This window comes from Pleuronectes platessa, chromosome 3 (assembly GCF_947347685.1).
Source record: "Pleuronectes platessa chromosome 3, fPlePla1.1, whole genome shotgun sequence".
Lineage (NCBI taxonomy): Eukaryota > Metazoa > Chordata > Actinopteri > Pleuronectiformes > Pleuronectidae > Pleuronectes > Pleuronectes platessa.
The window spans coordinates 7,142,934-7,168,128 of record NC_070628.1 but is presented as its reverse complement, the minus strand read 5'-3'; the positions used below and the strand labels follow the sequence as shown (position 1 = coordinate 7,168,128).

General features: G+C 44.9%; 1 protein-coding gene across 1 annotated transcript in view; it reads right to left on the bottom strand.

The window, feature by feature from the left end:
- Positions 1-1,136: 1,136 nt before the first annotated feature.
- Positions 1,137-25,195, bottom strand: part of fat1a (FAT atypical cadherin 1a) — a 74,255-nt gene continuing 50,196 nt past the window's right edge. The window contains exons 11-29 of the mRNA XM_053418291.1: positions 24,415-24,611; positions 24,125-24,278; positions 22,581-22,814; positions 18,261-18,647; positions 17,367-17,581; positions 16,088-16,225; positions 15,726-15,869; positions 14,560-14,757; positions 13,269-13,868; positions 12,177-12,399; positions 11,949-12,080; positions 11,684-11,841; positions 9,816-10,284; positions 8,992-9,145; positions 8,084-8,194; positions 7,355-7,995; positions 6,530-6,667; positions 4,270-4,305; positions 1,137-2,954 (exon numbers count right to left, since the gene is read on the bottom strand). Coding sequence (XP_053274266.1) covers positions 2,281-2,954; positions 4,270-4,305; positions 6,530-6,667; positions 7,355-7,995; positions 8,084-8,194; positions 8,992-9,145; positions 9,816-10,284; positions 11,684-11,841; positions 11,949-12,080; positions 12,177-12,399; positions 13,269-13,868; positions 14,560-14,757; positions 15,726-15,869; positions 16,088-16,225; positions 17,367-17,581; positions 18,261-18,647; positions 22,581-22,814; positions 24,125-24,278; positions 24,415-24,611 — 5,003 coding nt within the window. The 3' untranslated portion in view covers positions 1,137-2,280. The remainder of the gene's footprint in view (positions 2,955-4,269; positions 4,306-6,529; positions 6,668-7,354; positions 7,996-8,083; positions 8,195-8,991; positions 9,146-9,815; positions 10,285-11,683; positions 11,842-11,948; positions 12,081-12,176; positions 12,400-13,268; positions 13,869-14,559; positions 14,758-15,725; positions 15,870-16,087; positions 16,226-17,366; positions 17,582-18,260; positions 18,648-22,580; positions 22,815-24,124; positions 24,279-24,414; positions 24,612-25,195) is intronic.

Sequence of the window (25,195 nt, the reverse complement as noted above, 5' to 3'; positions counted from 1 at the left end):
GGATGAGGACACGAGGAAGAGGATGACCTTTCTATTAGCCCAGTGACGTGAACTGGGATTTGTGAATATGGGCTATCCAAATACAATTTAGATTTAAATGTGAAATATGGAACAGAAATATTATTATAAACTGAGAAATCTACTTATAAAGGGAGTTAAGTTTCTCACTCCTTGGAGTGACATGCAGGGGGTGGAGCCGATCCCAGCGGACACTGGGGGGGAGGCGAGTTACAACCTGGATAGGTCAAACCAGTCAAACCAACAAGGAACGAAAGAGTCTTCAATTAACCTGCATGTGTTGGACTGTGGGAGGAAGCCGGAGAAAATTGTCTCCAATCACCACCCAGACACCAGGTTCAGCACTCTTGGTGACCCTGGTGCGTGTTCAGGTTCAAACCCAGCATATCTTCTTGCTGAGGAGACGGTACAAACCACTGCACCACCGTGCCACCCTTTAAACATCACTAGAGACTAAGGAATCCGTGATCTACGAGTCTTATAACTGCAGAGTGATGTTTTATTTTAAAACTAATACAGAGCCACAAGGACGCAAAGTTATCAGCTCTGGAGTCGAAATGATGTTTTTCTTAAGTTAAGTCTGAAGCTCTGATCTTATTTATGTAACTACTGTATGTGTAGTTATAAACTTATATCCTGCTGAGGTAAAAAGCCTTATGAGTGTGTGTAATCTGGTGCAGCTTGATTGAATTTAAGGGAACTGCTGTAAAGTATATGCTCTATTTAGTTCCCTGCCAGTTTGAACTTGTGTTTTAAATGTTACACACTTTACTGTTGTCACCTGTATTGACACACCACATATTGAAGCTTTGTGATTGTAGCTCTTCCTCTATGCTGCCTCCTAGTGGCTACATCCACACTAACATGTTTCAAGGTTTTTAGCTCCGCAGAAATAATCTGTAATAATCTGTCGGATTATCTGTGTCAGTTTCTCTCGACTCCTCGTTGAAGAAATGTTTTAAATGAAAAATATGAAAACTAAAGATGTGTATTTTACTGAAGCAGCTTTCAGTCAGTCTATACTTCATTTTTTCACATGGTTTTGTCTATTAAACATAAAAACATTGTATTAATTGCTGTATATATTCAATGTTAATAAATACTCATCACAATTATCATATTGTCAAAATGTTTACTTACAATTACACAAGTCGGACTCAGATCAAAGTTGATTGATTGAAACAAAAAAAAAGAAGTAAACTTTCAAAAAGTTTGTAATAAAATCTCTCTGACTTTCATTGTTAAGATTTAATGTTTTTCTGCACAAGTAACACCAGGATATTACATTTAATACATCACCGTGTTTCTATTCATGAGCACGCTCCGGAAATAAGAAGACGGCAGAAATATTTTTTAGGAATAATTTATTGCCAGTAGGAAAGCGTGAGCTTGTGGCAGTATTCAATAAAAACCTTAACAAGACCATATAGCATTGCTCACACACACGTGGACACCTGAGAAAGTCACGCGTCCACGGATAACTCTGCACTATAAATATATTGGGTCCCATTTTCTTGGTGGAAAAATAAAGAGGTTCCAAAGTCAAAATTTACAAACAGACATTTAAAAAAAGAAAAAACCAACAACACGAGAATATGCAGTCGTTCACTGAGGACCCTTTTTGAAATGAGCAGGAGACGATAAACGTTACGAGTACACGGTGTGCGGGAAAGCCACGCTCTTCTCTCTCTCTTCTTTTAACGTTTCTTATTTTATTTTTTTTCATCTCTAGTGAATGTAAGCACAGTAAGGCTGATAATGACACACCATTTAACTCATCTTCTTTTTTTTTCTGAAAATAAAAGCATAGAATATCTACAAAACCTAGTAAACTTTGAAATCAAAACTGTACATTGAAATTTACATTGAAATTGAGGACTTGTATAAAAACAGTTTGCTTGGTTTTATTTATAGAAACACAGATGTTGTGGTAAATTATTATTATTATTTTTTTATTTCCACCATGTTTTTATCCTGTCGTGCGTTGAATCATTGATTTTTCCAACAATCTACTTCCTGTGTGAGATGACAGTCACTTAAAGTAACAGCACCGCCAGAACTCAAAGGGGATGGGGGGGGGGGGGGGGCTCACAACCAGTCTCAACAACCCCTGTGTGTGACTCAATTCAATGTGTGCGTACATGTATGTGTGTGTGGTGTTGTGTTGTGTTCACATACTGTGCGTGGGTTTGTGTGGGTCTTGTGTGACGGGCTGACGTAAGGTGTAGCTGTGGGTTCAGGCACTTTTGTTTGGATCCAGTGTCAGACTTCAGTGTGCTGCTGGGAGTCCAGCGCCGGGATGGCCAGCCGCTCGAAGTGGCCCTCGTCGCCACTCTCGTAGTCGCTTATCATCGCCTCGGACTCCTCGCAGCACGCCGACATGTCCGAGCAGGAGGCTGTGGACGTGTACAGAGACAAGGACATGTTGTCCATAGCGGAGGAGTCAAAGTCCAGACTACAACCTAAAGGGTAGCCCCCTCTGTAGCCACTGTTGCCCAAGGTAGAAGCAGGGGTGGTGTTGGCGGAGCTGGCCCCTTGGCCCTCGGTGTCACCCCCGTCGCTTGGATAGGAGTGCTGCGGTAGGTACTGGTTAAGGCTGTAGAGATGAGGCATGGCCGGGCGCTGGCGGACCCCGCCCGAGCCGCCGGTGCCCCCCCCAGCCGGGTCCAGGTCTCTGCCCGGGGGCCGCAGTGTGTCGCAGCGGTCGGCGAACTCTGGCAGAGGCGGCGGCGGCAGGTCGTCATTGGAAGGGAAGTCCTCTGGCGGAGGAGGGAAATCGCTCTCAATGTCGAAGCCGCCGGGGTAGTAGTCGGTGTCGATGGCACTCGGGTCACTGTACAGAGGGGCGGGCGACTCCACAACCTCATACTGTGGAAACTCCTGGATTCCAGGAAGTTGAACACTTGGCATCCAATCAGATGTGTCCCAGTGATATCCTGACGTTGGAGGGAAAAGAGCAAACGTTAATGTTCTGAGCCTCGGTGTCACATCTGGTTAATAAGATCATGTTAATGTTAAAAAAAACCACACCATGCAACATTAACACAACACAACGTCACATCAACACAACGGGTTGTTCATTAATACACAACAATGTCACAACACTTTGAGAACAGCTGCAGAGACTTAGAGACAGTGAAATAAAAAAATTACATTTTCAGAGATATAATTCAATCTGTCTGTTTTATGATTTAAAATATTACAATATTTGGACTATCTTGAAAACTGGGATGTGTCAGATCAAATATTATATGGGGTGATATTATTATGGGCTAATCCCCTAAGAGTGATACCTCACCTCTGTTATTTGAGTGGATATCAGTTATAATTACAATAATATTACGAGAATTGAGTAATAATTTTAGGCTACATATCATTTTACAGGGGAAATATCAGATGATCAACCTGTCGAGTTAAAATGTGGAATGTGGAGCATCTTAAGTTTTAAGTTTCTTTAGTATAAGTTTAAAAATAACTGAATAATTCATCTTTTGGCTCGTTTTAAGTATCAGGACTTTGAAAAGATTATGAAAGAGACTGAGTCTATTGTGAAGAAAGAACCACACAGTTCATCATTCATTAGATCCGTCAGGGTGAGATTTTCAAAGTGGTTTCGAAAAGGAAATAATGAGATTAGTTAAAGATTTGGGATCAAGAAACCTTCCTGGTTATTTTTTCCTCTTTATTCTCATAATATTACCACATTATTCTAGAAATCTCATAATTTGACAAGACCCTTATAATCTCCTTTATGATCCAACAACACTGGTATGATTGATGTGGGGTATTTCTCATAAACATGTAACATCTAACTAACTGTTTAAGATTATCTAACTTGTACTTCACTGTCTTCCCTCCACCACTTCACCAAATTCATATTTATTAAAATATTAGAGAAGTAACACATTTTCAGGGTTTTTAAAAATAGTTACACAAACACAAACGACTGAGAATATTTCCTGTTAGTTACTGAGTGAAAAACCTTTTGAATCACACAACAGTCAGATTAACACTTTCCCCTCACACAGCACCACAACCGAGCCATGCACGGGAGGTTGGTGGGGAAATAATCTCACAGAGAAAGCCGTTACACCACCGGTGCACAAAGTCCGGTTGAGGAGGTTTAACCCGCTCCTCATTACTCTCCGGGGTTAATGGTTAAGAGTTAGAGAGGGTGGGATCGGGGGGGTTATACTGGTGAACAGCAGGCAAACACAGACGGAATCAAAACCAAAAAAAACACAAAGTCACCTCTTGGGTTCTTGAGATCATGAGCCAAGAAAGACTCTTTACACGAGGCGAGAAGGAGAAGAAAGAGAACAAGTCAGGTTAGGAGCTGAGAGGAAGGAGCAACCGGCCGAGAGCACAAATGAAATGAGGACAATGAAAGACACAATGATGATGAAGAGGGCGACGGATTCATTAATAGAACCACAGGTTTTGTTTTGTTGCCATTTTCTTAAACAGACGTCCCGAGTTGTGTAATCAAAGTGTGACGCTGAGACCGGGAGGCAACACTTCTGTGCCTGTTTAATTTGGTGTTTAATTGGATTTAGCATTGCTGCGTTTTTTTAATTAGCAGCTCAGAATGAGAAGCCGAATGTCTGGGGCTGTACTGGTGAGAGAGAGAGGGGGGGGGGGGGGGGGGGGGTTGTCAGTGTAAGATAATGGCAGCGCTACGACCCGACACCACAAACACAACGACTGATGGAAGCAATAAAAGAATACCTGCTCCTCCCACCGTGTCAACAACAGAGCGGACAAGGTGGATTACTGTCACTATGGAGGCTTGTGAGAGGTGAGGGGGGGGGGGGGGGGGGGGGGAGCGGATGGGAGAGATTCTAGCATTAATACAAACACTTTTATATATATATGTATATATATATATATAAACACATAAGGAGTGAATGAGACACTTCCCACTAATTCTTCTGTTCTCGTTGCCAGACACACTTATGTTTCACTGAATATCTGAAGGGGGGGGGGTTCATATCTGGGCACAAGACAATGGTGCAAGGCAACACAGTGGGTGTCTGTGTGGTGGTGGGGGGGTGGTTGTCTTTATGCAATATACACAGCAACATAATGAATGCTACGGGACGCCATTGACAGTACAGATGGAAGAATCTGTGAAATTCCCTGGAGATACAAACGCATTTGTGTGTGTGTGTGTGTGTGTGTGTTACAATTTAAGAAACAAATTAAGAACAATATTGTGGCCAGGCATAAAAAGAATGAGAAGAGGAAGATCTTGGATATCAAGGATAAAATCGAACTAAATCAGATAATTACATTTTTATTTTATTCGTGAAATCAAAGAAAAAATCTTCCTTTCATGTTTTTAAACTTTATTCTCGTCTTTAAGACTTTAAGCTCAACATATTGATTACATTTGGGACTTAAAAGTATCTTATTCGTATATTGAATTCATGCTCAAGTTTTTTACTTTATTTACAATTATGATTTAATACAATTTTATTCTCGATATTCCGACTTTATTCACAAAATGCAACAAAGGATCCGAGTTATTTTCACCTATTAAAAAAACGCTTAACAATTCGACTTTGTACTCGACAGTTTTACTTTACTATTTGCATCCCAACTTCATTTTTTACATCACATAGATTTCTCTCTCCATTTTCTTAAGCTTGGCCCTAATACTCTTCCATATCTTTCAGATTTGTTTCATTTATATTTGAAAAGGTGCGTGTGCATGTTTGATGACTTATGAGCAGCACGGTCCCCATCATGACGGTGATGATGAATATGACATGAAGAGGAGCAGGGAGAACAGAACAGGAGCGTGTGAACCCCGGTCACATGTACCTTGATGTTTGCTGTAAACATCCGTTTGTGGCTACGTTTTTATGAAGAAAAAGAACAAAGACAAAAAGAAAGAGAAAAAACATGCTTGTAAATAAAAAAAATTAAAGAATGAAAATGCAGGCGTGCGTCAAATCAATGACCTTGCGAGTGAAGTTTCCAACAGAACATAACAGCTGAACGAGTGAGTCGTCAAACTCCTGTAGTCGGAGTCGAGCGCAGGTGAAATGAAACCAGGCGAATGCATATATATATATTTTTTTTTTTTACATATGTGATCCCAGTGGAATTACACAGAACAAGTTGTTGTGATTGCTTCCGTCTGTACCGGCAGTGAATGAGGACTTACAGGCTGGACCCCGTATTTAAAACCTTGTTCTGGATCTGTGGACTGATTTGATCCATATGGGAGCTGAAGCCCCGCAGCAGAAAGAGAGAGAAGAAGAGATGTGACCCCCAGAGAAACCACTGGGGTCGTCCATTCTGAGCATGCACAGACACACTGCTAGCATTTTACTCAGCAATGCAAAGAAATGTCAGGTTAAAGGAGAAACAGCAATAATTCATCACAAGTGCAATAAATAACATTTCCTACATGTATGAATGTGTTTTTTAAACAATTTTATCTTGTTAGTTTTTATTTATTCACTAGGAGGAAGAAGGTTGAACGTGTTGTGTGGCATCGTACCGTTGTCGTCGCAGGACTCCGACTGGAAGGAGCTGAGGGACTGGACCTCAGACATGCTCCCCCTGGTGTTGTAAGGGTGACATGCGCTGTCCTCCACAGGCTTCTTGGTCAGGCACGGATCCAGGTCCACCACTTTGGCTGGTGAAGAAAACACATTTTAATATAAAAACTACATGTATGAGATATAAAAAGGTCCTGGAGCTTAACTACAGAGAATAAAAAAAAAAAACATGAAATCAGGTGTTTGTGTGTTGCTGCTTTTCTATTTTTTACATTTAAAGTTGTGTAAAATCCACAGAGGAACAGGTGGGAAACCACATTCACTCTCTTTACTTTGGAATTCACTTAGGCAGCACTTTATTTTTAGGGTTCATTATGTCCTAATGATTTTCTAGCAAGTTTCCTGGAAGCAAAGGAGGAAAAGTCTGGAGCAAATTAGAGAAAATGGACACAAAGTTCTGTTATTTAAATGGTTCTTAAGTGAGTGGTATAGCATTTCCAAGCAGTTGTTGACTTCCTAAGGAATTTACCCTCAAAGAACTTACCCATTTAAATCTCAGTATATCTATTCACACATTATTTATTGATAGAAACCTTAATGTCTGTACAGTGTTTGAATGCTGAAGTGTTTGTTTGCTTGTAGAAACATTTATACGTTAAACTACCAGATGCAGCAATTGCAATAGTCACAATTATTTCTATAAATGCACCAAACTACCTTTTCTGTTTGTGGCAATTCTCTTATTCATCATCTATTCATACACGTAAAATAAGTATCTGCATCTACATTAAAAGCCCAACCCGACTCAAACTAAACCAACTTACAATCATAGTCATAGTCCCAGTTGGGCTTCTGGATGGAGTCGCTGTCCGACACCGAGTTGGAGGGCGGGGGGGGAGGGAGGTTGGGCGCCACGCTGCACACGGCCACGGTCTTGCGGTGGCCGTGCACCGAGTCCGGGTTGAAGGTGCTGAACTCGGGGTGCTCCGGGATGGCCGAGCCCTCGAACGAGTTCCTGTCCAGGTTGTTGCGCGAGTCGCTGGGGATGCTGGGGGTGTAGGAGATGGGCCGCACCGGGACCTGGGGCGGGATGTCGGAGTAGAAGTTCTTGTGCTTGGTGTCAAAGTACGGCCGCTGCAGGAAGGAGTGCGGCACGTTGGAGCCGCCGCCGTGCTTGTCGTCGCTGCCGGACTTGGACTTCCTGCGGCAGGCCCTCTTGCGGATGATGATGAAGAGGAGGACCAGGATGAAGATGCTGGAGACGAACACCACGATGCCGATCACCTCCTCCAGGCCGATGTTCCAGGAGGTGGAGACGAAGTCGTTGCGGACCGCGGCGGGCAGCTCACACATCGGCCCGCTGAAGCCCACAGAGCAGTTGCACTTGTAGGAGCCGTAGCTGTTCTGGCACTGGCCCCCGTTCACACAGGGGTTCTTGATGCACTCGTCCACATCACTCAGGCACCTGGACCGGACACAGGAATGAAGTGATGAGGGGGGGGGGGATGTGAAATTCTGTTTATCACACAGATCAGACTTTAGAATGAACGAACCTGTCTCCCTGGAATCCGGCCTCACACTCGCACACTGGACCGTCCAGGCTGTCGATGCACTTCCCACTGTTCTGACAGGGGTTGTCTCTGCAGTACGGCCCCAGCTGGCACCTGGGGTCAGAGAGGGAGTGTCACGTCAGCAACTTCGAGAAAATGCTGAGATACAGTGTGAAGCTTTTTGTGTTTGCAGGATAGACTGCCATGAAAACTAATGAAGAGGACACAATGATAGAAAATAAAAACCACTGGTCTGCAAGTGGCTCAGATTTGGCCACTGCTGCTCAGGGTTAGACCACAAGTGTAAGCGTTACTCTTCAACATTAACTATTAAGCATTACTTTAAGTATTAAAACTACTAGATCAGAGGTTTTCAACAGGGGGGCCGCGACCCCTAGGGGGTCCGCAGAGGTACTGCAGGGGGGTCGCAACAATTCTTTTTTTTTTTTGCACCACAAATTTAAATGTCTTTAAATACACATTAACATGAATCCAACATATTGTAGCGAATGGATAAAGGAGTGAGAAGACGTTATGGTTCAGTCAGCAATGCACACACTGCAGCTCCTATACCATGCATGTTTAAAAATAAAAACACAAATATATGAACCTGTGTATTATTTGAATAGCTTAGTATTGAATGCACAATAACAGGGTAGCTATATTTATACATGTCACTAGGCCCAGTTTAATATAAAACACAATTTTATGCAATATATATAGTAGGGGGTCCCTGCTCCATCTTTTTGAGGGTCCTTGGCCTGAAAAACTTTGAAGACCTCTGTACTAGACTGATTCTTATAGAACTCCATTTATCATTAGGACCAACATCTCTCGACCAGTGTTGCACTAATGCTGCATGTTTGTAGATAACCTCCATTTATTCCATCAACAGGAGAAAGTGGTGGTACCTCTGTCCTGAGTACTGTCCTCTGCACTGGCAGTAGAAGTCGTCCGCCCGGGGGACGCAGGTGCCTCCGTACAGGCAGGGGTTGGAGGCACACGGGCTGATGCCGACCTGACAGTGGGTGCCCGCGAAGGAGGCCGGACACTTACAGAAGTAGCCTGTGGTGTGGGGGGGAGGGGGGGGGACAGAAAAGAGGAGACGGTAAAAATGTGTCCATGTCTGAAGTCAGTTTGGAAACAAGACAACTGATAAACCAGGTAAAGGTCACATTTTCTTATTATTAAGTTCATATTTACTCGTCCTGCTTTAGTTTTGACTTTTTGTAATTAAGCTAACATCTGTCTCTTAATTCCTATCTGTCTATGTGTGGCTCACATATCAAGAACCAGTCGTCTTCTCAGCTTCACACTAGACTTGTGTATTTTTAGGGGCACGAAAAAGTGCTGTGTCAACACGTGATACTTTCAATTTCATTAAACTTTGAATAAACATGCAGCCAGTGGCAGAAACAGCAAACACACTTTGGAATATAACACGGAACAGGAACACGTTAGAAAAAGAGCTGGTTCACGACTTCAAATGGATAAATGTGAGAATTTATGCTGCTCTTGGTTTAAAGTAATGGAAAAAGAAGCTACGACTGATTTGCAGTTTAAGGGAGCGAGACATGCACAAAGATTTCAGGACTGAAAACTCCTCCAGACCGGTGGAAAGGTACGTAAGTGCTCCAGTGGTACAGAACACAAAAGGCGAAGTGGAAAAATGTAAATGAAGCAGCTTCGGCGTAAACGGGAGTGAGTGCAATGAGCCGAGCAGGACATGATGTACCTCCATTAGGCAGCGAGGTGCAGCTCCCTCCGTTGGTGCAGGGGTTGCTGGAGCAAGTCCCGGCAGGTGCGTGCGCGCAGCCCGGGGCCACGTCCACGATGTCCTCCAGCACGGCGTGGGCCCGCACGGCTTTGGTGTTGAGGGGCAGCTCCAGGCCGTTCAGGGTGAGCGCCTCCATGCAGCCGCGGAAGCCGTTGGTGACGGGCAGGCTGCGTCCGTGGCGGGTGGAGATGAGCGGGCGCACGTGGCCGCCGAAGTAGATGCTGTTGTCCAGGTTGAGGGTGCGCAGGGTGCCCGGCGCCGTGCCCGAGGCGGCGTGCACGCGGTCCAGCACCAGCTTGGCGTAGTTGCCGTCCACCTCCAGCGAGACGGTGTGCCACTCGCCGTCGTTGACCTGAGCGCTGTGGACCGACACCAGGCCGGGCCCGCTGCCGCAGTCGAACTTGTACTGCAGGCGACCGTTCACGATCTGTTTCAGAAGAGTAAAAATGAAGAGAGGGAACAGGGTTTATCAAAACTCTACAAGATTAAAAAGCCTGAGTGGAGGAATTATAATCAAATCTTCAAGTAACTGTTAGAAATCAATGGGCAAGGTTTTCCCTCCAGGGCTCTCTGAGGAAATCTGATCAAATCTGGAACCCCTTGTTGTTCATTATAGATTATAGATTATAGATGTCGATGCTCAATAAACATACTATAAAAAAAAAGAAATCAATGTGCGACACTATCATAAATCACTCGCTAACACAGGGCATCTGATTTGTTTTATTTGTATTGCAAAAGCAAACAATACCAAGTTTACAAGAAAACAAGAACTTCCTACATCAATATAACTTCTGATCACTCGTCTCAAACAAACATCCAAACTGTAGATATTAAAAACCAAACATGGCAGCAGGATGAACAATAGCTCCCCTGCTCACCAGCCAGGACTCAGTCGTACGTCTGGTGTGCAGACGGCTGTGCCAGACAGACTCTGAATGAGGAATGTGTGGAAAACTGCTCTCTGCTTCCCTCCCAGTACTGAAATAGCTCTCGTGTGTGATTTTGTCAACCCACCACCACATTCCCATAGTCCCTCATGTGAGAGGAGTTTTTTAAAATGGCTTTGTGAACCCTCCAGCGCAGTCGGCTGGATGCTCTCAGGGGAAGGGCAGCTCGGCCGTGTGTTTACTGAACCGTCCTGATATGGAAATGCTGGGTGGTCACTCAGAGATGGGGCAAGTCTAGACGGAGTTCTGATTCGCAGAGTCGGTTTTAACCCATTGACTGGATGTGACATATGGTTTTATATACCGTTAACACCAGGGGGCGACATTTGCAGGCTTCAACATATAGAGGCGGATGAGACGTGTCCGATGTTGTGGTTTTTTAAGACATGTGACTGACAAACATCTTGTTTCACTGAAATACTCGTGGGAAAGGTAAATGCATTTTGGGAAATGTTAGTTTTTTAGCGATCTTAGCCTGGAAATACGTTTTTAAAAATAGCATTTCAGACAATAACTGACGATCTAAGCAACAGAAGCGATATTAAGGCCGATGTTTCATTGATGAAAACATTGGTTAAAATAACTCAATAGATTCAGACCCAGACTCTTGCTCTTGATGCCCAAGACTGAATCGATAAAAGATGTTTTCTCGGAGGTGGAGGAAGAAGAAGGTCTGGATCTCAAGTTTGACAGGTTTGTTGATTTTAAAATAAGGTTAATAAAGTTTAGGGAAAATCGTTAATTAATTAAAATGAAAGAAAATCTTTAACGGCTTCAGAGGATGAGATTTTTTTCGGAAACGAGGAATTCTGTCTTAATGGGTTAAAGAGGCTGAAGTGACAGACGTGTGATCACCACTGGTTTCCACCCACTCACCTCCAGGATGCTGTAGTCCGTCCCTTTAGCGTACATGACGGTGGCGTGGCTGGAGAAGGTCCTCAGCCTCACAGACAGCTTCATCAGCTCCTTGTTCTCGTTCTCCATCAGGTGATACTTCACGTAGCTCTCGCCGCCGAACGTCAGCGAGTGGCCGTCTGACATGAAGAGACAGACGGGTGTTAATACAGGGAAGCAAAGATAAAGACGTCTGGAGACACAGATAAAGAGGTGGGGGTGGGGGTGGGGTTGGGGGGAGACTTACCTGAGCATTTGCCCTTGTTGCCCTCTGGACACACACAGCTGTACATGGTGGCTCTGGGATCGGCCACGCACTCCATCCCCTCGGGACAGGGGTTGTTATCGCACAGGTTGTTCACCACAGGACATTTGCCACCTAGGTCACAAAGAACATTCCCTCAGACTGGAAGGTCCCAGCAGACAACAGACGAGTGTGTGTGTGTGTGTGTGTGTGTTTCTGAGGTGTAATCACCGTCACACTGGCAGGTGGCCGTCCTCTGGTGCCGCGGGGTGACGAAGCTGAGGCGGGCCGTGCTGTACGTGGACATGGAGGTTTTGTCCAGGGAGACGACCTCGTCACAGAAGCGCAGCGGGCAGTCGAGGCCGGCGCACAGCTTCTGCACCACCCGCACGATGCGCACCCCCGTCATCTCCTCGATGACGGCAGCAGAGGAGTTCAGCTTACGGAAAACCACCTGAAGGAAAAACAGGGAACAAACACCAATTAACTCAAAGAGGAGACGTGCTGAGATGAGTTCTAAATGAATCCATTTGCCAAATCAACAAAAGCATCAGACAATTGTTGGATTTATCAAAAGATGGAGAAGATGAATCTTTTACCCTTCATGCTTTTACAGATGTGGTTACACTGCTTCTTACTCACACATGAATATTCAACGGTTATAATGACACAACATATGTGTGTACTTCCATTTAAGACCCGAAGCAACATCTGGGTACTTCTACCTTTGCAACCGGAGCAGATGTTGTCGCTCTTCGTGTGATTCTTTGACAGATTGTGCGTCTGAACTCTTGCTGCTTCGCGACTCATCAACCCACAAACACCAGCTACCTCCAGCCCGTCCACGGCCATTCCTCTCGACCGCTCACCCCTACTCGGTTGCTCCTGCAATTCATCACCGCCCTCCTGTCCCCCCCCCCCCCCCCCCCCCCGCAGCCGAGCCGCCTTCTTCTTCATTCCAGCTCCGGCTCCCTGATACGCTTTCTATAGATCTTCCTCATTCATCTTACCTCAGAGTGTGGGTCTGATTTGAGACCACACGGCAAAGCTTACCAGGCCTGGAGGTAATAACCTGCTTGAGGCTGAAACAACTTTCTATCCTATTATTGAATCTAGTCTATTAATCAATAGCATTAAAATGATACTACTATTCTGATAAAACTCTTCTTCAGCTATTTTCTTTTTCACCTTTTTGCAAACTTAATATCTTTAAGGTTAGACTTTGTTTTAATACGTCACCAAAGATTCTCAGAAATTGTGACATTTCACAATTTGAATAAACTAAAACATTTATCTCAGGAGTTTAATTCCGGTTGTTCTTACCTCCTGAGACTGGTAGGGGCTTCCGGACCTCTCCAGAGTCAGCAGCACATCCAGGTCTTGCTCTGACGGCTGCAGGCTCACCAGCTGCACCTCGCTCCTCCTCACCCCGGCGATGTTCCTCAGGGCTCGCTGGAAGTTGCGCCAGTAGTCCCCGATAAACTCCTCCGGAGCAATGTTTGCAAAGCGCACGGCGATGGAGTTGTTGAGGGCCTGACCGCCCACCTGCCGAACGTGCACGTTGACATCGGCGGCCGCGGTGAAGCGTCCGTCAGTCACCGTCACGTTGAGCGAGTAGTGACCCACGTCCAGCGACTTCAGGGCGATCACTTTCCCGTCAGAGGCGGAGACCGAAAACGAGGCGCCGCTCTCCTCGGCGGAGGAAGAGGAGGAGGATGAAGGGGCGAGGCTGTAGGTGAGGGTGTCGTAGACGTCCTGGTCCGTGGCGTGGATCTTGCCCAGGACGCCTCCAGCGTATTCATCGCCGGCGGTGGAGATGAAGATGTCCAGAGGGAGGATGGCCGGAGGGTAGACGCTCTCCTCGATGATGCGCACGCTGATGAAGGCGGTGGAGAAGAGCGGAGGCTTTCCGCTGTCCGACACCTGACGTGAGGAAGAGGAAGGAGACGCGTCCATGAGCAAATAATCTGCAATTCATCTGCAAGATTTATGTTTCCAACAGCAGAGGGCAATCAAGCTCCTCCACTGCCGACATCCTGCAGCTGACAGCCTCTCTGAACTGTGAATATATTAAAAATTAAAAATAAAACATCTACAGTTCATGCACTTGCACATTCACACTGTCACGCAGACGGTCACCGGTTCTGCAAGTAAGAAAAAAAACAACTCGAGTCTGAGTGTGCAGCTCGTGTGTAAGAAGACATCACACTTCCATCTCATCTCCCATCTGCCCACTGGTTGTTATCCTCTGTTTCTTCCCTCCGAGATGACACATCAACACCCAGCAACACTCAGAACCATGCTAACTCAGAGCAAATGGGTTTCATCCTGGCTTCTCGTGTGAGATGTACACCGATGCTGCAGCTTTACTGTCCCAAGTAATTGGATTTCAAAATATATTTAGAGGGAAATTCAAGGATGGATGTGCACAGAGAGGAACGCTGAGCGGTTTGAGAGGAAGAGGAGGAAGAGATGGGGAGTTAGCGAGGATGACAGTAAAGGTACCGAGAGGGAGAAAGAAAGAAGGGAAGACAAATAGATCAGGCTGCTGTGGCTCGGCAGTTAAATCAATACAACCTCTCAACTCCGGTTTCTCCCGAGCGCTGTGACTCACCTGTGCTTGAAGTAGGTAGTGCTCATTGCTTTTCCTGTCCAGCGCCCCCACAGCTACTAGAGCTCCCTGCTGGTTGATGTGGAACGCGGAGCCCTCGTCCCCGTCCACGATGGCAAAGGTGAAAGGTGGGCCGTTGTGGGACGCGTCCCGGTCGGTTACAGTGAGCTGAAGAACACTCGTGCCTTTTGGTCGATTCTCCTGCGGGCGACCAGAGGGGAGAGTTTAACGTCTGCAGTGAGAGGAGCACATAGAACTGAATACCTTACATACATTTTTTGCCATGGATTTCATAAAGCACTAGTTGTTATTGTTATATTGTTTTGATGTTATAGTTTTTTCTGTGCACGAATGGGCTTCAGATCGGTCCCGTCTGTGGAATCGTTCAAATCGTGACTCTCTAGATATTCCTGGTGGTGTGTACAGTATGTGAAGACCTTGAGTGTGTGTGTGTGTGTGTGTGTGTGTGTGTGTGTGTGTGTGTGTGTGTGTGTGTGTGTGTGTGTGTGTGTGTGTATGTGTGTGTGGGTGTGTGTGTGTTCTTGTTGGTCTTCACCTTGATCAAGGTTCCAAAGTGAGTAAAATAAAGCCAGTCAGGACTTTCTCAGGGGCAAAGCAATGTTTCATTCTGAAGGGTTTCAGCTCTGTGCAACATGGACCGTGCCCCCTCACAGTATCTGTTAAATTACTTTTTCAGTTTTCTAAACAGACTGAAAAAAATTGGAAATGAATCACCTTCACTCGTAGCTTTGCAGTCATTACTTTTTTTCTTTTCTTCTTGGATGCCCCTAACAAGGAAGCAGGAGCACCTCCGCTCTCTTCTCTCATCCTCACACATTTCCCCTTCACTGCAGTCATGCATCCATTATCAGCATCACATTTCTAGATAAATCCTTTATCTGCATCCTTATACTTAAGATGCAGCCTCTGCCTTTCAATCCCCCCCCGCCCTCCTCCTTCCTCCCGGCTCCTCACTTCCATCCTCCCCCTTGCTTTTTGACATTCTAGTCATGGAGTCTCCCATTATTCCTCCGTCTTAATCCCTCTCTCCGTGTCCACTGCAATCCCCTCCCCCTGCACCTCCCCCCCCCCCTTTCTCTTGCTTTCTTTTGCATCCAGCTCGTTCTCCATCCTCTCCACACAGACACCCCCCCCCTCGACCCTCTCACCTGGATAATGAGGCTGTAGTTGGCCTGGGAGAAAAGGGGCGGGTTGTCGTTGACGTCGGAGATGTCGATGTTGATCATGGCAGTGCTGGAAAGGGGGGGCACCCCGTTGTCCGAGGCCACCACCGTCAGCGTGTACCCTGAAGTCTGGGGGGGAGGAGGGAGAGAGAGAGAGAATTACTATAAATGGGCAAAGCTGCTTTTGTGAGCAATAATGCAGCACAGATCGGTAAACAAGCTTTCCTATTAGGCCTGACATGACTCTGATTGGATTCTGCATAGAGTGCAATTAGTTCCTCTGTGGATTTAAGCCTACGTGTACAGTCAGCATTGTTGTCTGCTGCTGCTGCTGCTGCTGCTCTTACCCGCTCTCTGTCCAGCTGGCGAGAGACTTTAAGCTCTCCTCGGACCGGGTCGATGGTGAAGGGGCTGCCTTGGTTCCCCTCCACGATGGAGAAGCGCACATGATCGAACGAGGGGCCGTCCAGATCCTCCGCCACCACCTTGGAAGCAATCAATAAAGACAATAATCAATTGGACGCCACTGACGAGGGATTAAAATGACAACCCGATGCTTTGGCTTCCCCATCTTATGTTAAATGATATATCAAAAGGCCTAAATCCTATTTTCTGAATCAGCCTCTTGCTTAGAGCGACAGGTTCCTTAATGAACACATAATTATCTGCCACATTAAAAACAAATCTGGGTATTTCACAGTGAAGATTTACATAATCAGGATTGTTTTTAGAAGAACATTAGAAAAATGTGATGAACGTGAAAGAGAAACGTTAGAAACATGTACCCTCATCTTTAATACGTCATCAAACCGATGATAGCATGATGCTAAATTTAGATAAACCCTTATATGGAAAGTTTCACCCTGCAACTTGACAGGACTGGTTTCTTAGTTTTATCACGTATGAAATACTGAAGTCTGAATTTGTCTTTTTGTATTTTAAGGTAATCACATCCAGGGTGTTGACTGTTTATTACCTCTGCAAGGGAGGTATTGTTTTATTGAGGGGTTTGTGGAGGGGTGTGGCCTGACCCAACAAAGAACCGAATAAAAAGGCAAATATACACTTCATAATATATCTAGGATGGTGTCAAAAACAATATATGCACATTTTAATAAGGTTAAAAACCCACCAGCCGCCTCATATAGAGAAGAATCCTTTGGGAAATCAGTGAATATTCGTATGGATGAGACAATACAGGCATCACATCTATATTCAGGTACATCACACAACAGATTGAAGACAAAGGAGAAGAGGTGGAAAGGGATGGATGGAGTAAAAATTTCACATGGAAAAAGTCTTATTTTGCATCAGGGGCTTAATGAGTCAAATGCCTCTGAATTAAACAGTCTGAGCATGTGTGGCGGATAATGCACGAGAGCGGGGGGAGGTGCACAGAGCATGAAGAGCATTGGTCTTCATTTAGCTGTGCCACCAGATGGTGATTTGCCACAGGTGCAGATATGCGATAGTGTATTTGGTAAACGAACGATGTGAGTGAGAAGGTGAACAAACACACAAGTCGAGCTCGGGGGGGAAAGTTTCAAAACTGAGAGATGCACTTTTAGAGTAGTTATGTGTTATTCCCCCACAACAAGCTTGTAGGTGTAGCGTGTAGGTTCTCACCGCCATCACGGTCTTTCCCAGCTCCGTGTCCTCGCTGACCACGGCCGTGTAGGTCTCCTGGCTGAAGACGGGTCTGTTGTCGTTGACGTCCGTCAGGTTGATGTTCACGGTGGCCATGTCGCTGAGCGGGGGGGAGCCTCCGTCTGTAGCCTCGATGGTGATGTAGTATTCGTGGGAGACCTCGAAGTCCAGCGGCTCGATCACAAAGATGTCACCTGGGGACAGAGAGACAGGAAGTGCTGGTGTCACATTACAGGAATTCTTTGAGTTTGTCACAATGGTACCACAATGCCTACACAAAGAACTAAATATGTTGAGAGCAATGTCACATAGTGGAGACCGCGTTTTTTCTTTTGCGTTACAGCGATGCAGCAAGATAACCCCAGTGCCGTCTGAAACAAACAGGGTTTTAGCTTTGTGACACTCAGGTAAAACGCAGTGAGGGCTGAACGTGTGAGTTTTGTGTGCCTGTTGTTGTGTTGTTTGCAGATGTCGGCACACCGGGGATAGCACTTATCCCTGTTGGCTTTTTACCTTGATGTAACGATCTGTGCTGAGACAGGAATGCAGACGGCGTAGACTCAACAACAAGGTAATGGTTTGATGATGTGACTCTAGATATTCTACTACATATTCCAACCCTGTGCACAGTGAAGCACATTAACACTAAAAACTAAGATTTTTACAAACGCCTTCCAAAAGTACACGCTGCTATACTAGGTCTAAGTTTGTGGCAATATTCGGCCTTACTGCATCACAGCAGCAGCATATTGGTTCATTTTAAAATCAGGCACATTCAGGGGTTTGATGTCTACGAGTGTGAAATTTGGTGCAACTTGATCGGATTTCGGGGTACTTCTGGGTAAAAGTAGTTAATTAAATTCTACCACGTACCAGTATGTGGCTCTACGCTGAACATGCCGTGCTCATTGCCGCTGATGATGCTGTACGTGATCTCTCCGGTGGCCTCCGTGTCCCGGCTGGCGGCCTGCACTCTGAGCAGCTGCGTGCCCGCGGCCACGTCCTCCGACACCGTGGCTGTGTACTCCCGGTGCTCGAACACCGGCGGGTTGTCGTTGATGTCCAGGACGGAGATCACCACTTGGCACAATGAGGAGAGACGTGGAGAACCCTGGTCGGTGGCGCGGGCCTTCAGCTCGTACACCGACTGCACCTCGCGGTCCAGGGGGCGCTCCAGGCTCATCACGCCGGTGTTCTCGTCAATCGAGAAATACCCATCGAGGGAATCGACCAACGAGTAAAGGATGTCGCTGTTAAGACCTGGAAAGAAAAAAGGAAATTTAAGTTACACGGATGTTTAAATTGCGTTTTTGGCAAATGTTCCTTTTAGTGATAATGTGATAACTCAGTTCACAACCTCTCTGAGTGTCTGACCTTTCATTTGATTTAATCTACCGTTCATGTCCGAGCAACTAAACTGGTGAATGAACTGTTCTCATCACCAATAAGAGCGATGGGCACATTAACAGAAATACTCCTTTAAGTACGGGGCGTAAACAAGCATATAAATTATTATATTGATGTATTGATTCTAGACTCCCATCCTTCTACTCTCATTCCAAAGCATCCATCTTTCACACAGCGTCTTCTAAACAGGAGCTGTAAAAAAAAAGAAAAGTCTAATCCGCTCTGTCCTCATAACTCACGTCCTCCCACTGGCAAGACACTCGCAGCAACAAGACAGAGACGGATCACAATAATAATCATAATGCCTTCCTGCAGGTGGCCCCCATTTGAGATACGCTATGTATTCCCATTTGTCAGGTAAGCCCCACCCCCTCCCCACGGTTCTCATTATGATGCTGGAGAGTCGACGGAGGGGAGCCCTGCTTATATGGTTTCAACTTAATCTGCTTTGATCGTCCTTTAAGAGACTTGAGTTTAATCATGATTGGCTATATCCCCTTGTTCACATACATTTATAATTGTTTGCTCATCTACGTCCCAAGGATCATTCATTAGTAAAGTGGAGCTGGGCTGATTATTTAATTGACAGAAGATTGAGCTTTTTATGTCAAATTAAAAAACTTAAACTAAACCCTGTAATTGATATTTTGTAAACTTTTCTATTTAATAACAATAAATAGAAATATGCAAACATATTTTGTGTTGCAGCCCATGTAAATCTGTAATGATGCCGAACAGGTTTTCTTCTGGGGAGAGTTGGAATGCTTCAGGGTTTCATTGAGCTGATTTTACACTTTTTGAGATGATACTATGTGTAATTAAAAATGTATGTCAAGAACAACAATTATGAAGGAATATCGTACTCCCACGATTGCCCAAAATTAAAGATAAGGGGAAGTAGCCTTTTGGAGACACAACTTCGAAGAGACAGTATTTAAAGTCTTTCTGATATTTGTATCGTGGAGAAAGACCAGTGTAAACGTATTCAAGACGTAGTATATATGTGATATTTTTGCATGTTAAAGACTCTTTAAGTCTGCAAATTGAGATTATTGAATTTCAAAACATCTTCAGATGCTGTGGAAACCCTACTTTTAAAGCTTTTTCAAAATTTTATTGGAAAGATTCTCAAGATCTTGTTAGAATCTGGCAAAGCACTAACGTAGACATGGCAGAAATTGATTGAATTCCTCTACAGTGGAGCAAACAGGGAAAGATAGAACGAGGACAACAACAACAGCAAGGCGGCGCAGAGGGCAAAGCGGAGACACTCGAATGCAGGAGGAGTGATAAGGGTCAAAGCACAATCAAAGGAGGAATGTGCACTCGCATAACTTTAGTTTATCACAGATCAGGGGCACCGGCCTGAGTCTGTTTTTCTGTCTGGTTCATAACTATTCCACACTGATAAGCCGCTCCGCCACTGTAGCAGCAGACGGCTGAGCGGAGGAGCAGCGATGTGGCTAAGTATCAAACGTCTTCCAGCCAAAGTGGCACACAGCCACCAGTGCCAAGAGTGAGTGCACGCAGAGATGTGCAGAGTCAAATATCAATGGAAGATAAAGCAAACTATTTTCTCTTAGGAGGAGGGATGCATTAGGCTTTGCATTTTGATGGCTGGCGGAGAGACGGTTGAGCGGAGCCTGAGTGAACTGGGTCAAAGCTACAGAGCATAGTTTCTTCTCTACACGTCTGTCTGGGACTTGCCAAACAGATTCCAGCTTGAGCCTGAATCAAAAAATGTGAGACCGACGCACACAAAAGAGAAGCTTCGATGTGTGCGAGAGAACTACTAATCAAATCCCCCTCTGCTTTCACTCAGTGCAGCAAGAAATAATTATTGCTCCTGGCGAAACTGCAGGGAGCACCTTTCCCTCCCCTTCCTTCGGGTATCCTTATCCTTGATATTCAAAATGCAAAACATTTTGTGCCAGCAGAGCCTCTGGGAAGAAATGTCTTAATACCGGCTCTTTCCTTTTTTATTTACCATTTAAACGTTTCTCTCTGAGGGGACCTAATTCTGGCATCCCTTTCACTCTGTCAAGCTGTCAGTCCGGCCAAAATGAAGGACCGGGGAAAAGAGAAGAAGTGGGAAATAGAAAGCCAGAGCGTTTAATTCTCTGACAGTGAACATGCGGAAATGGCTCCTGAAGCTAAGAACGTCCTGCTCCACTAAACTGAAGGTGTAATCTGGAGCGGCAGGTTCAATAGTTCCCAGGATAAAGTCCCGGGGAGTTAAAGCGACTGTTAAAACTGCGTGGTTTTGAGTTCTCGGGCTTATCCACGTGTAAAACCTCTCGGTGGCTGGCGCTGCTCGCTGAGAGGTGAAGACGCCGGAGACGCACACGAGGCCCCGCGGCTCTGCACCAGGCCAACGGAAAATTGCAATCATCCCTTTTGAGGATTCAGCTCGAAGAGAGAAGAATTTCATTAGAGTGTAATGGAGCTTTTAATTTGAGGGGTTTATCATTCATGAAATTCCACATATGTTATCCCTCCCTCGTGCCATTTAGTATAATGCATAATGGAAAGATAATAACCTGTGTATTGTTAGTCAGCACTGAACCCAGATGCATATGCAGGGAGAGCAGCGTGATGCTAAAAGCCTGTTTAAAGTATTCTGGAATTATAATTCCATATTATACACTGACTTTGAGCAATGCTACGCCGCTAACTGCATTTTAAGCATAATGTAATGGCATCGGTGGGTTTATTGACTCATGATTAACTTTCTCTGGCCTCAGCAGGATCTACAGCTGAATGGGAGCTGATTTACCTGAGAGCCTCCAGCGACTGTAAAGTTTGTCTAAAGCAAAGTTCAGACACTTTATTATTCAAACAGTGCACTGGGGCAGTAAAGTACACCTTAAAGTAACAATTATATATATATATTTTAGGAATCATAACATACCGATTAGTTATTGACTTGCTGTAGTTAGGAGGAAATTATTTCCATTTTTTAAAACTTTACTTTTTAGGTCATTACGGCTCCCTTCATCTCTGTCGGACATTTTCTTATGTACAGAAACATTAATACAACTCTCCATTTATGTATCTCATGAATGACATTCGATTGTATTGGGAAAATATTCCCTTATATACAGAATAAGGATTGTGCTGTTTTTTGTGTGGACGAAGTCATGAGAGCTGATGCTGACTTTCTGCCTGTGAGACACTTACGCATATTTACAGCTGTTTAAACTGGGTTTCGGCTTTTAAACAACAAGTCAGATGCAAAGTGTAAAAATGAGCTGAAAACAGTGAAAGACACAGATCTAACTTCAGCTGAACAACGTAGTTACAGCTGATAACATCTGGTGGTGGCAGTTGATATTTAAATCTGCAAATTGAGCTAGAAATTCAGGGATTCTGTCACTCTCTGAAATCAAACTGCACACATGCCATGAAAGAACACAGCACAGCAGCAGAGACGGGAGGGGGGGGGGGCTGGCAAACCACCAATAACTATCTTCACATGTTGGCTTCAGATTTGAGCCACTCCGCCGTCCAACCAGATTCAGCTAAGCTCTGTTCAGATCTATGGATAACACAAGCTCATACACATATTCAGCTCAAAGAAAAAGCAAAGACCAGAACAGCTTTCTTGAGTCTTTAAAGCTTTGATAATCCTGATTAATTTATTTTTTAACATTGATATTTAAAATTGTGTAAACTAAATCTATTAGGTGATGGATTCACGGCCCCTGCTGCACAATAAGTGTCTTTAAATAATAGACTGATTTCGTTGTGGAAATACTGTGCATTGAGAATTAAAGATTTCCTCACCAGTGTCACCATCATTGGCCTGCAGTTTCGCCATATACGTGCCCGTCTCCGTGTTCTCGAAGACCGTGATGCTGTAGGGGTCGGAGGAGAACTGGGGCGGGTTGTCGTTGACGTCCCCCACAGTGATGTGGATGTCGGCCTGGCAGTAGCGCCCGCCTCCGTCCACTGCCCGCACTTTGAACCTGTGCACGTCCTGCTCCTCTCGGTCCAGGGGCTGCGAGGTCTTCAGTTCCCCTGGAGGTAGAGACACGTTGGTACAAAACACACAGAGACATGCGCTCTTCTGGGAGCAGAAGAATGTCGTCTGACATAATAAAATAAAAGCATCAAAGCTGTTTCCCTCCCAAACAAAAATAAAATCTGTGAATGCAATTAATCTAGACACAGAGATTAAAAGAGCACATCATGTGTACTCTTCATCACTGCAGCCCTCTTGTCTATTTTCTACTAAACAAGTGAAAAGCATCTACCAGCTAATGGCTTTCGAGAGCGAGGAGAGAGGGGAATAAATAAGTAATTGACTCACAAGAGGAGAGAGAGAGAGAGAAAGCCAAAGACAGAAGGGTTCTGGCAGCTGAAATCACCTTGGAAGTGAAGCAGCAAACATTCTGGAAAACTCCAGAGCGTCTTGGCTTTCCTCATCTGCAATAATCCCACTACACTGCACTGGGGAAATATATAAAACCCTCAACTTAACAGTAGCCCTGCTGCTAGAAACCCAGTATTGATGTTTGCCAAAATACAGCTGGACGGACTTATTGGCCTTATTATTTGCCTTGGTGTCAATTTTTGCCATTACTAAGGGATTTTATACAGCCGCAGATGTGGTGTATAGCCGTTTAAAGCTACTGGCCTAGTTTGTTTTGCCCTTTAATGATTTTTCTTTGCATTTATTTTGGAAAGTAAGTCCGCTTTGATTAACTGGTATTATTTTTCTTTCCCCTTCTTCCTCCTTTTTTTGTCGTCCCAGAGGCCGGCTGGAGTGTCTGATTTAGAAGGTCCCCCTCAGAAGAAATCATTTGAAGGCCAGAAGAACAGCAGCCATAAATTCAATTTAAGTGTAACTCTGTAATATTATTACTAGTGCCACTATGGGTCTTTCAGATGCCCTGCAGGGGGAATGTTCTGGGCCTTTTTAGAAATGAATAAGTAAATAACAACTGGGCAAGAGAAAAACTCATTGCCTCCTTCATGGCTGATAATGATTTGCACACACACAGAGACACAACTATAACAACCTAACAGCTTGCAGAGACATCACAAGCTGCGGATCTGAAAAGTGTTAGAACGTGAGACTGCTGCTGAGCTGCAGAAAAAAGCCATGTGTGTTCGATGAAAGCCTTTAACACGAGTGTCCCACATACAGCTTGCTAGAAATCAAAATAACCTGCAGCACAGCTGGAATGAAATCTGACACAACAAGAGGACACAGATGGCTTCGGCAGGAAAGAAAAGCCAAGTGAATCAAATGGAATATATAACGAAAGTATTCCAAATCACGATTTTACAGTGGCCATAAAACATCACACGTTACTCCAACAAACCTGTGTCGGAGTCAACGACGAACAATTCTGATCCAACTCCCTGGAGCTCGAAGAAGATTTGGGAGTTTGAGCGAATGTCCGCGTCTGTGGCCGAAACCTGCAGGATGAGCCGGCCGGCGGGGGAGTCCTCTGGGACGCTCTCACTGTATAGAGACTGGGGGACGGAATGAGCAAGAGGAGAATACAAGAGGGGTAAGAAATTAAAGGGAATGCTAGGATGAAGAGGGCACGAGAACTGAAATGAACTACTTCAAATTGCACACACTCAACCCGGGGAAGGAAATTACTACCTTTTCGCATACGGGGCTGTTGTCGTTGGCATCCAGCACCTTGACCTCCACGGTGGCTTTGGCAGTGAAGATGCCATCACTGGCGGTAATGTTGAGGAGATAATTGTCCTTCTCTTCACGGTCCAGGGGCTTCCTGACAGAGACCTTCCACTCGTTCTGAATGTGCTCGATGGCAAATTGGCCGAGTAGGTCTCCTCCTGTTTGGCGTTGAAAAGAGAGCACCACTTCAGAATGATCATCAACTTAGAGGCAAGACCCAGCCTGACTCATTAAATACACACAAGGATAAGGACAAGGATATGTGCTCAATTTAAAACTCAATCCCACTAAATATCAATTTAAATTCACTGGAATAATCATCTATGTGTTCAGCTCTACTTTAAAAAAAACACACAAATCCTTGCTTCTAAATGTTTGGTGCACAAAGACAACAGGATGTTGAACAATGTAAACAAACAAATAACAGTGCTGGTTCCCGAGTCCTCTTTATATTTCCACACTTGGCATATTTATTCCCACTTGCTAATTAGCACCAGAGGAAGTATTTCCTCTCCCTGCCTATTTCAAAGCATTATTCAGATAATTATACATTTCTGTATTATGATGACCTAAATATTTGCCTTGGGCTCGGGCAAATCAGGCAATAACTCAGACTGCTAACAGATAATAGGACTGTGTAATGTTTCAAAGATGAGATATTATCATCGTATTAAGCAGCATAAATGGATAATCCACCCGCCAGCTCTGTTTATGTAAAAACAGCTACACAAATGAGTCGGGG